The sequence below is a fragment of the Marmota flaviventris genome, chromosome 16 (assembly GCF_047511675.1).
Source record: "Marmota flaviventris isolate mMarFla1 chromosome 16, mMarFla1.hap1, whole genome shotgun sequence".
Classification (NCBI taxonomy): domain Eukaryota; kingdom Metazoa; phylum Chordata; class Mammalia; order Rodentia; family Sciuridae; genus Marmota; species Marmota flaviventris.
The window spans coordinates 25,906,947-25,919,741 of record NC_092513.1 but is presented as its reverse complement, the minus strand read 5'-3'; the positions used below and the strand labels follow the sequence as shown (position 1 = coordinate 25,919,741).

The window sequence follows — 12,795 nt, the reverse complement described above, 5'->3', positions numbered from 1 at the left end:
AGTATATTTCCCCAGTGTTTGAGAGATTAGGTGTTAATCTGCCAGGTTTTCAACCAAAATCCAATAAGAGCACTGTTTGCAGAAGAGGCATAAGCCAGTGTTAGACTCAGTCAAATTAAAATGGTAACCCAGCCTCACCCCAATTCAATCCCTGATTAGATTAAGGTGACCAAAGACTCTTGCAAAACCATCATTCGCAGCATTTATCATTCCTTTATATGTGAGCTTTATATACTGTATGCAATATACAGCATTCACTCAAACGACATATGAAGAGGAAGGAAAATATAACTGATAATCAAAAGAAGGAACCAATAATAATAGAAGTAGACCAAAAATAATCCAGATTATTAGAGTTGACACACAGACTAAACAGTAATTACCACAAACATACTAAAGAAAATTCAGGAAAGTAGACAAAATGGACAGAGAATTAAGAGAGATCTAGAATCTGTATCAGAGAAACAAACTAAAATTGAAAAAAAAAATCTGAATTTAAGGACTTACTAAGTGGATTTGACAGCAGACTGGATAAAGTACAAAGAATCAATACATTCAAAGACAGGTCAACAAATATATGAACCATAAACTTAAAGGTAGGTCAACAGAAAATACCCATATGTAAAGAGGGGGGGAAAAAAGGAATTCATAGAACAGAGCAAAAGAGACATTTTAATTTTAAGCCAAGAACACGAGGAAATTTAAAGACTGTAGGATATCCTAAATTAATATTTTACTACTACGTCACCTCTCTACAGTCCACCATACGTACTACTTCAGGGGCTGTGAATGCTGGTACAATTACTGGTGTTGTCAGTGGCTCATGTCAGACCACAAGGGCCTGGAAATACTTCATTATGAGATGGGAAGGAGTAACAGCATGGTTAAATGTTGTCCAGAATACAGTCACATAGGAATGGTGTGGGCAAGTTGTAATGGTCCCAGTCAAAGATGGAAACAGACTGAAGATACTGAGAAAACAAAAACTGGTTGTGACTCTTATTTTACGTAGGTTGAGTTATCTTCCCCAAAGCCAGGGCATTAAATTAATGGAACAAGAAAAGTAAAGATGTAACATTTTGCATCAGGTGTTCAAAATTAAAATTAGAGAGATTGTATAATTTGGGTATAAATCAGTAATTTTATAAAGAAACAAAGATCCTAGGCAGGTAGGTATTTTTACCAACAAGGTGAGTGAGAAAAATGTTCCTTGTAAGAATGTAACATATACACAAAATAGGTTTGAATACCAGGCTCCTGGAGCAGGACCCACCTCAAAGAGCCTAATAACTATAAATGTAGATACCACATAAAGGTCAAGGGTCTCAAAGTGCCTTTCAAAGGACTCCTGACCTAATCAGATGTGTTCTCACCACTTACAAAGCATACAGAACATGACAAATTGGATGCCAAGGTAATAAAAGGTACCCATTACTCAAACCTCAAAGTTCTGATCTGCATTTATGAAGTTTCATTGCTGACTTTGTAAGTAAATGTTCTATATCTGAATAAACCCAATTATGCATAACACAATGTTGCTTGGCAGAAACTTGTTCTACAGCAAGGTAGACAATACAATTTAATGCCTACAAGTTAACATGCATTCTCTTGGGAAAAATGAAAGGAAAATGAAGACATGAATTATCTATGAATATTTCAAATAGTCTATTCATGGTGACACTGCTTTATAGCTATAAATGTGATTTGCATTATTTCAATGGACCTAAAAGTAGTACTGTGCAAGTACTCATATAACACTGCCTTGTACATATGAGGAAATGGTAAGTAATTCAGTCACATCCCTAGGATCTACTCATCAGTACTGAGGAAGCTGACTCAAAGCAGATTTTCAAATTTCAGATTCCAAGCTTCCTCCATCATAACTCTCCATATATGTATATTCATTCTCTCTCTCTCTCTCTCTCTCTCTCTCCCCACCCCCCCCCCCCCACACACACACACACTCACACCCCACATCTATGCATGAAAGACAGGGAGACAGAATGAACCTCTTTTCAAAATGAAAACTAGCTTAAGAGAATCTGAAGAATATCATAGTCTAAGTTCAAAAAAATTCTCTGTAACTATTTCTTTTTATCTTGCTAAGTAAAAGGATAAAAATATAAAGTCAGAAATAAAAAAGTTGACTATCTGCATAAACTTACTATAATCATGCAGTTTTGAAGTTTAGGAGACACAAAACAACATCCAAATGTCAACGACAGCATTAAAAAGAATCATCCTGGGGGCTGGGGCTGTGGCTCAGTGGTAGCGCACGTTCCTAGTTTGTGTGAGCACTGGGTTTGATTCTCAGCACCATGTATTAAAAACATAAAGATCTATTAGCAACTAAAAAATATTTTTAAAAAAATCATCCTGGAAGGGCACATGAGACATCAGTAATACTACAAGCTAGCTATGACTGAGAAGAAAAAACTGGGTGACAAGAGAACAGGGATAAGAACAATACTTATTTTCCTACTATATCTTCTGTGGCTGATTTTCCCATCATGTACACACACTATTTTATGTTTATGTTTTTAAGTAAATAATTTTTGAAGGCAAAAATACTCAAACGTATTTTTTAAAATGACACTAAGAAAATGGAAACAGAATTGTCCTTTAACAGAAAAACTGACTTCAAAGAATACAAAAAGTAATAAGCTTTATCTTAAGTTGACAAAAATCAAAATGCCCCTAATTCTATATAAAAATTTAATTGTGCTGGAATTAAAACAAGACATGCTTTTACATATAAATATTAGGGGAAAACTACAGGTTATCACTTTTTGAGGTTATCACTTTTTGAGGTCATCCATAAATAACCACTATTAACAATTTGGCATATTTCTCACTCAAGTTCCATGATTAAGAGTAATATTTTTAGATGTATCTTTATCAAACTAAGAAAATTCCTATTTCTGATTTTTAATATGAATAATGAATTAAAACCTTCTAGATTCAAGATCATTATGTTCTAAAATATGAATACAGCACCTTATATTAATAGATTTCTTGCAGTTGAATCAACTTTGAAAGCTGGCAATAAACTTCACCTAGTTATGTTTTTGGTTTTTTCATAAACCACTAAATCACAGCTTCTGACAGTTATAACTTTTGCATCTATTTATACAAGTGAGATTGGTAGAAATTTTTCTTTTACTATTCTTGTTTAACCGTGGTATAAAATGAAATGGGCTAAATTTTCCTTATTATTAGTTAAGAAAACTAAGGGTCAGGATTGGGTGAAGAGTTTGTTTGGTAATAATTTGCTATTGTATACAATACTGAAAGAATATCAGAAATCGTTGACCAATATGTCTGATTCCTTAAGATAAAAGATAAAAAGTGTGACTACATGCTCAAAGCATCACCTTAGGAAAGCCCCTGTAATAGTTTATGAAAATGATAAATTCTATGTTTCTATAATGTACAGTAATTATAAAACTGTATATAGGCCCCAGAGTAACATGCTTTAAATTTTTATACAACTCCATCCCTAACAAGTTTCGATTTTACATTATTGTAACTAATATGCTTTGAAAGCCATTTTTTTCTTATGTCTGATTCTTTACTAAATATCAATTACCATTCTGATTTTATAACTAAGTTGTTTCCCTTTTCCTCAGTCTTAAAAATACTGAAATGGAAAAGCTTCATGAAACCTTATGTTATTGAGCCCATTGCACCTTACACAGGCTAAGTTCTACCACTGAAATGCTTTGTGTCACCAAACACAATGGCAGGAAGGAAGCAGTAGTGATATATATCTAACTACAGCTTCCAAACCTCCAGAGGCAGCAGAGTAATTAGGTGAGGGGAATGGGAGGAGCTTAAAGTTAATAGCAAGATCTTTGGGCTCTAACTTTAATCCCACCCTAATATTAGTGGGGCAGAGGGCACAAGGGAGGAAACCACTAAAAGACAACAAAACAAGTATTTTAGCTGAAAACACTTGTTATTTTTTAAATCCATTAATTGATTTCTTATGTTCTTCATCAACTGAATGTATTTTTAGATTTATACAATTTTAATGAATTTTATTATCACCTTGTAATTTTAAGTAAATGAGCTTCACCAAATCCATTTTTGTAATCCATTTTAAATAGTTTTGTTTAAACTAAGGTTTGGACTTACCCATTAAAAAAAAAAAATTTTTTCCCCCTCCCACTACCCATCTTTTTTATATTCTACATATATAAGAGTTGCCTGAATGTCATCTAAAATGTATGATGTTTAAGAATATTCTTTAGTGGTTAAGGAATAAATAATAACTGTTCCATTAAAAAGTTGTAAGACACAGAAATTAACGGGGTGGAAAGGAGGAAAAGCAGTTCAATCACCAGAATGCAAGGCCTCCCACATGCCAGGCAAGTGCTCTACCACTGAGTTCCATCCTCAGCCTATTTATTTTGACACAAGGTCTAAGTTGCCTAGGCTGGCTTTGAACTTGTGATTCTCTTGCCTTGGCATCCCAAGAAGCTGGAATTATAGACGTGAATGACTACACCTTAGGGCAAGCTAACAGTTTTTGACAGACAGACTACAATTAACTCTAACATCTACATTTTAAAAAACACCAACACACATCAAAGGAGATAAACAAGCTTCTAAATTTAAAAAAAAAAAAAAAAAACCTTTTGTTAATGAACAGCCATCACTTCACTTTCATTTATCAGATAAAAGGCTAGAGGGAAAAAAATGTCTAATGATAAAGAAGCTATAAAAATATGAATAGATGGGCTTGGGGCTGAAGCTCAGTGGTAGAGCACTTCCCTTGCACATGTGAGGCACTGGGTTCAATCCTCAGCACCACATAAAAATAAAGAAAGCTACTGGGTCCATCTACAACTAAAAACTATTTTTAAAAAATATGAAAAGAAATCCCCAGAGCTATAAAAAGAACAGAAAATAAGAAAACTTAATGAAACTAGAGTGATTTCCATAGCATATATATACCTATAGTCACTTGTAACCGTCAGGCCACTCACTACCTGCTGTATCTCCTTGAAAAAAGCTCTACCCTCCAGCTCCTCTGTGAAACTCATCACGCAATGGCAATACAAGCCTTGGATGAAGATGTGCAAAACCACACTCCATCTCCTTTTGATGCAGTGACAATCCACTTACTGGGCTCCTATCACTTCCCCTTGTGACTGTCTCAGAATCCATTTTTTCACTACAGTCTGATGCTGTATTAAATTAATCTGACTTCTGGGCTTTCTCGACCTAAGATTCCAATGACTCCACCCTCACCAATCCCATTCAGGTTGAGTGTAAACTTCCTAGCACAGGCTGCTGGGATTCCTAACTATCTTTTAGAGTCATCTCTGCCATCTGCTGCTCCTCACTGACATTCTAAGGACACCTGTTTGCTGAGAAACTTTCACCAACTCCCCCTACTTCCACAATTACACAGTGATGCACTTGAGCCAACAGGCTTCTCCTGACTAATTCTGCCTCTACACCATCCAGATTCAACTCAGGCACAATATTCTCCCAGAAGGCAGCTTCCCAAGCCTCCTCTGTACATAACTCCCTGAGCATTTTTCTTTTATGACACCTACCAAAACTCAGAAGATTTCTTTTTTAAAGTTTATTTCCCTTACTAGAAGGCAAGCAATTCAAGAGCAAATTTGAGTTTGGTGAGGAAAATCATATCAGCCATGCAGTGGGCATTTAATATGTGAATGGTGAATGACCATCACCTACGCAATGAACACTCAGCAAATACAACCAGATTCATTCTTAGGCAATTCACCATCAAGTCCTGTCAGCTCGGCTTCCAAATTACCTGCCAAATCCATTCATTTAGTGGTAGTACAGCCATGCCAGTCCAGCCTCCACCATCATCCTAATTGCCTGCTTCCATCCACCTCACTACACACATCCCACCCCCAGCATTTATCTCCAGGGATCAGTGATTTTGGTTAAAAAGGAACTGCTGAAATTCTTTAAAAAAAGGTTAAAATCTATTAAGAAATTTTTAGTTGCCTTCTCTATTTAGACCAACATCTGAACTCCCTATATGATCAAACTCTTTCCAAATTTTACACTCCACTTCCTTTTAAAATCTTTAATACAAAAAGCTATTTCCCACCAGAGGGTCTTTACTCAGGCTCTTTCCTCTGCCTAGAAGACTTCCTCAAGGAGCGGCTGCTCCTCAGAGCTCAGCTTATGCACCACCATCCAGCCAAGGCAGCTTTACCATCCCTTAGGCATTCTCTATCGTATCACATTGCACATACTGTCTTCTTTGCCCTCATTACCATGTCAAATTATATTAATTTGTTCATTTGTTTAGTGTGTGTATCTGTCCCCTAGGAGGGAAGGGATGTGTTTTGTTCATTACTGTATCCCCAGTGACTGGAAACAGTGCCTTGCATTCAGCAGACTATCCATAAGCATTTGTAAAACAGAAGAATAAACCAAGACCAATGACTTATATAAGATATACATGAAACAAGTAAAGCAGCAGCAATGGACAGTTAGTCAACCAAACAAGGCAGGAAAATAGTCTACCATGAGCATCTGCAAGCAGACAGGCTGGTGTTACTGGGATTTATTATCTACAAGCATCAGGAGTATATTTCTCAAAGCTCACTGGAAGCAAGTCAAGTAGAACAGTTTCACACACTATATGCTCACACACGACACTGAAAACAATCATTTTAGAAAATTTTATATTTTTGACACACACAAAAAAACTATATAAAGTATTGAAACATTTTTAAAATACCTGCCACTTAATTAAAAAAAAAAAAAAAAAACAACTTCTAACAGTGGTACTTATTTGTAAATGATTAAATTTACATTCAAAACCTCAACCTTTTAAGTAATAGGTTTTTCCAATATAAAAGACTTCAAGACGAAGTCTCATTATTACATACAACATTTAAGGAGCTGCCTCATATACTGTTCTTTCTTGGCAGGAATGTTGCAACTCAAGCAAAAACTATATAAAATTCATTTTAAAAGTCAGCAGCCTCCTCTAACTCTTTACTGACTGAAGTTTTGACCAAGGGAGGAGAAAACTATCAGTTATCATTTGCTAGAAATAGAAAGAGCTTTGAATCTTTATTCAAATATCCAACCACAGAAATGAGGATAAATTTAGGCAATGAAAATTTACTACATATATCTTAAGTCTTGTATGACTAAACCTCACTGTTCAAGAAAATGATTTGTAAAATAAAGAGACTTCACAAGTAAAATAAAATATGACAGGTTAAAAACAGTCATATTTTAATAATCACTATTGAGGTGACTTGACAAAAATTCAGTAACTTGAACGAAAATTCAATAACTTTCCTTCAGGTTCCCAAAAGCAATTTTCAACAAGAGACCATCAAACTTCAGATCTACAACACTTACCTTGGTATGGTAACACATTTAGTATTACAATTTTGAGTGGTGATAGCTTTCTCAAGCTCATCTAATCGTCCTGTTTTCTTTAGCTTCTTCACCAGACTTTTCACTGCTTTCTCACACCACTTTTCTTCCTGTCCATTCTGCTCTCCTCCTCCTGCTCCTCCAGACCCACCAGCAGATTTCTTCCATCCCAGCAGTCTCTTCACCACTGGCGGAGTGAAAGGCAAGATGGACGACATACTCTTACCCAAGGAGCTCCACACTAGGGAAATAGTCTTGTGAATCTATCCTAGAAAAAGACATTGAAAGGACAATTTCAAGATCAACTTTAAAATCAAGAAATGATTACAATGTATTTTAGCAAACTACAAAGAGATACAAATTCAGATTATTACTTTCCACACAGATTTCCTTAAGTTTTCTCAACTGTCCATGAAAATGTTGTCTTTACTAATTTAAATGAATTGTGGTGACAAACAAGACAATATTACAAGGACTCAAGTCTCAGGCAAATGTAATTTTGCAAGTAAAACCAATCAATGCTTTGAACAATTTTATCATTATTATCACTACTTTACTCATAACTCTTAATAATGTCAATTATTAAAAGATGTTCAACAAAAACAAGCCTTTTCACTTTTAGAATTTCAATCTGTTTTTGTTTTTTTAGTTGTCAATGGACCTTTATTTTACTTAACAACATACATTAAAAATGTACAACCCCACTTTCCCCAAAGCTTTAAATTTTCATAAATATTATAAAGAAACCCCTAAAAGTATAAGAAAAAAAATTCATCATGTAATGCATGTGAAATAAATCAAAAGAAGAAAGGTAGTCTATGAAGAAAAAAAATCCCTTGATAGGACCTTTAATTCAGTCTCAGTCTTTTCTAACTGGATTTTTTTATGAATGACAGTAGAATCTATTTTAATAAATTCTACTGTCATTCATAAAAAAATATATTTTGATATATTTACACAAGTGTGGAATATATCTTATTCTAATTAAGATTCCCAGTCTTGTAGATATACACAATGGTGAGATTCACCATAGTACATTCATGAGTTATGTCAGATTCATTCCAGAGGGAAGATTTCCAACTTCCTTCTCTTCCCTTCATTCCCCTTGGCCTGATTCACTGAATTTCTATTCTCTCCCTACCCCCTTATTGTGGGTTAGCATCCACGTATCAGAGAAAACATTCAACCTTTTATTTGTGGGGATTGGCTTTTTTCACTTAGCATGATAGTCTCCAGATCCATCCATTAACTGGCATTTGTCATGAAGTCATTCTTCTTTATGTGTAATATTCCATTGTGTATATATACCACATTTTTTTTTTATCCATTCATCTGTTGATGGGCAACTAGGTTGGTTCCATAACTTAGTTACTGTGAACTGTGCTGCTATGAACATTGATGTGGCTGCATCACTGTAGGATGCTGATTTTAACTCCTTTGGATAGACACTGAGGAGTGGTATAACTGGATCAAATGGTGGTTTCCTTCCTAGTTTTTTGAGGCATCTCCATCATACTGCTTTCCAGAGTGACTGCATTAATTTACAGTCCCACCAACAATGTATGAGTATACCCTTCCCCCTACAACCTCACCAACATTTATTACTTGTATATAACCGACTTCCTTAACAAGACCCCTAAAGTGCAAGTAAAATCAAAAATCAATAAAAGGGATGGTATCAAACTAAAAAGCTTCATAATAGCAAAGAAACAATCAAGAGCATGAACAAAAGCCTACAAGATGGGCGAAAATCCTTGCTACCTGTACCTCAGTCTTTTTATAACATATATTTTCATTTTCATCTAAGTAACAATGTACAAAGTGATTAAAGTCAAATATAGTCTGACATCACAAATATAGTTTCTCTTTACATCAAAATGAATTCTTTAAAATCTTTCAGCTTTCACTCTACTTTTGATATTTACACTTAAGTAACAGTCTTAAAATATCAAGTTTAGGTATTATCTAGTGATTTTCCTATAAAAAATAACTTAGCTCCCTTATACCACTTTCCTTTCTCCTACCATGAAAACAATTATCTTACAAATGTAATTATATAATCATGTATATAATATTGTAACTTGATAAGACATCATATAACTTTTTTCTCCATAATTAACTCATTTTGTTTTCTATACACCTACCACAAATTCTTCCCACACTCTTCCAGTCCCTCAAATTTTCCAGTCATAATGCATCAAAAATTGACTAGCTTTCTTATATTCACATAGCCCTCCCTCACACTTAGAGTCCTATATTCTCCCACTGCAAACTGAACTGACAGTCCTCTGACCTGTGGTATTACTGTTGTTCTAGGACCTTCCTTCACCTCTCTCAGGGCTGAAATCCCCCTCCCCTCTTTCTTTGGGATTGAAAACAAGGGCACTTAACTATGAGCCACTCCCCAGCCCTTTTTAATTATTTTTTTTTATTTTGAGACAGGGTCTTATTAAGTTGCTTAGGGCCTAAGTTGCTGAGGATGGCTTTGAACTGTGATCCTCCTGCCTCAGCCTCCCAAGCCACTGGGATTACAGACATGGGCCACCACAATAGTCTTGAAGCTTCTATTTATTTTCTTTTATTGGGGGGGGGGGGGGGGCAGGAGGGGCCGGGGGGGGGGGGGGGGGAGTAGGGGAGGCAGTGATTGAACTCAGGGATACTTGACCATGGAGCCACATCCCCAGCCCTATTTTGTATTTTATTTAGAGACAGGGTCTTACTGAGTTGCTTAGCACCTCACTTTTGCTTTGCGGAGGATGGCTGTGAATTCTCGATCCTCCTGCCTCAAGCCTCTCCAGCCTCTGGGATTACAGGCATGCGCCACCTGGCGAAGCTCCTATTTCTTAATACCACATCTTCATCTTTCTTGGTTCACAGACTATACTTTTTCAACTGAGTATGTCATTCCTGAAAAAGATGTATGAAAGTTAAAATAATGTAGAAGTCTTTAAAAAGACTATGCTGGGGGCTGTGGCTCAGTAGTAGAGTGCTTGCCTAGCATGTGTGAGGCACTGGGTTCAATTCTCAGAACAACATGTGAAAAAATAAAATAAAGGCCCATCAATAACTAAAAAATTTATTTTAAAAAAGAGACTATGTTGGAAATCATTTTTACACATAATATTATTTACTTTTTCAAACAGCACTGCTTCTCCCTCTTATTAAAATGGTTAAAATGTGGTTCTATCATAATTTTATTAAACAAAGCAAATCCCAGATACCGTCATTTTACCTCTGTATAAATAGTACCCATCTACTAAGAATTTCTTCCCTAATCATTCATAGCCTGGAATCATCTGTAACCCCAAATTTGCCTGTTTCAAAAACTTTTATTTTACAATTGGTTGGAGTCAGAATCCAGAATGAAACCCACAAAGTACTAAACCATAGGGAATGAATAATAATAACCCCTCTGCAAGGGATGGTCAAGAACAGTGAAGAAGATTACCGTGATTAAAGTACACATGATAACCTAAGAGAAACTGTAATGCCAATTACAGGTACACAAAGAAACAACTCAACTTTTTGTTTCTTTTCTGAAACAGCGTCTCAATATTTCCCAGACTGGCCTCAAACCTCCTGGGCCCAAATAGTCCTCCTGCCTCAGACTCCCAAGCTGCTGGAACAAAAGACATGAAAACCACACCTGGTAAAAGGTTACCTAACTTTTGCCACAGGCATCAGAAAACATTTCCCAGATGACTGATGAAACACCTGAGCTTCCTTTAAGTCTGCTTGCCATTCATTCATTCCTTTTTAAACTCAACAATTTTTATTTTGCACATTTATTATGCCTGTATTTACCTATTTGTTCCCAAACCTGCTCTGTGTTTTTTACCTATACTTTTGTACTACAGGCTGGGAAGAACGCAAGGAAGAGAAGTCCTTTATGGCAAAAAACTGGCCCAGCAAGGATGGGGGAGAAAGGGCAGAAGAGATCAACCTTCAGAGAATGATAATAAACAAAAGGAAAGAACAGATACTGGGAAAATAAAATTTACCTAATGTGGAAGAAAAAGTTAAAAACTGCAGATTCTTGCTTGAACAAAAGGTTAAATGAAAATACAACTGAGGGACTCGGGTTGTGGCTCAGAGGTAGAGTGCCCAACTAGTATGCATGAGGTGCTGGGTTCGATCCTCAGCACCACATAAATATAGATATCGTGTCAACCTAAAACCAAGAAATAAATTTTTTTAAAAAAAGAAAATACAACTGAACAAAATACAAATGCTAGAAGAACATTAAATTTAATTTTAGTTAAACTAAGTTTGGTGTACCAATGAAACTTCCTGATAGTTATGCCCAATAAGCAAGTAGAAACAAAAGATCTCAAGATCTAACAGCTAAGTGGTAACACAGAGAGAGTGTTCAGGGAAAGTTACACTCAGGAAAAAATAATATGTATGAAGGAGTTATCGACCAGATGGTAGAAGCTGTAAGTGATTAGAGAGAAACAAAGGTGTCAGAAGTTCAAGGGACAATTTGGCTAACATATCAGGATCACACAACTCTTCAGTACCAATGCTAGGATTTGAATCAAACAGTATGATGTCAGAGGAATAAGTTCTTAATCACGATGATATTTTGCACTGCTCATTATATGTAGATAATGTAGAGACCTAAAAATAACCACCATGAAAGCTTAAGGTCCTTACAAAGTTAACAAGGCCAGTTGCACCTGACAATAAGTCTATTAGACAGGATCAAAATGATGCACTAGCTCTAACCCCGTTTTCGGCTAAATTATCTACAAATTTAAAATCTGCTCAGTACTTACCACCTATAAGACAACTCAACTCACAGTAGCCACCTTTCAAAGGACTCAACAAACCTTAAGGACAGTGTCTCTTACTATTGATTGGCTAAGACTTGACTACTCGATACTCCTGCTTTACTCTCCCTATCCCATATTACTGATATAAAATTGTTCATAAATTCCTTGCATTAATTAATGACTACAGGATCTATACACATGTATCCTTTTTCATTCCTAATATTTGGAAATTTTATTCTCTCCCCCGATTTCTTCCCTTCTCCTTCCCTTTTAATCAGTATTGCTAATTTATTATCAATTACACTAATATAATACTTTTTTTAGCTTTGTTGTTTTTTATGGTAGGATTATTTTCTATTCATTAATTTCTGCTTATCTTCATTATTCCCTTACTTCTACTGTCTTTAAGTTTGTTGTGCTATTCTTTTTCTATAAGCTTTAAGAAAGCGTTTTCTTTTCTACTGCATAAATTTAAGGCTACATATTTTTCTAGTATTATATACTTTCTTCAAAGAACACAATTATTAAAATCCAATGAAACTTGTTGAGGCTTTGTTTATGATCCATGATATGGTAAATTCTGGTACAATGTCCACTACAAGAGTAAAGAGTATTAATTCATCATTAA

General features: G+C 35.4%; 1 protein-coding gene across 10 annotated transcripts in view; it reads right to left on the bottom strand.

Moving 5' to 3' along the window:
• Positions 1-12,795, bottom strand: part of Smad2 (SMAD family member 2) — a 92,213-nt gene that overhangs the window by 56,144 nt on the left and 23,274 nt on the right. For 7 of the 10 annotated variants that reach the window (XM_027949001.2, XM_071602783.1, XM_027949000.2 and 4 more), the window contains one exon: positions 7,375-7,660. In XM_027949001.2, the coding sequence (XP_027804802.1) occupies positions 7,375-7,610 (236 nt within the window). In that variant the 5' untranslated portion in view covers positions 7,611-7,660. Of the gene's footprint in view, positions 1-7,374; positions 7,661-10,112; positions 10,300-12,795 lie in introns of those variants that run through there. The other 3 variants (XM_027949003.2, XM_071602782.1, XM_071602781.1) reach the window with 3 other exon arrangements.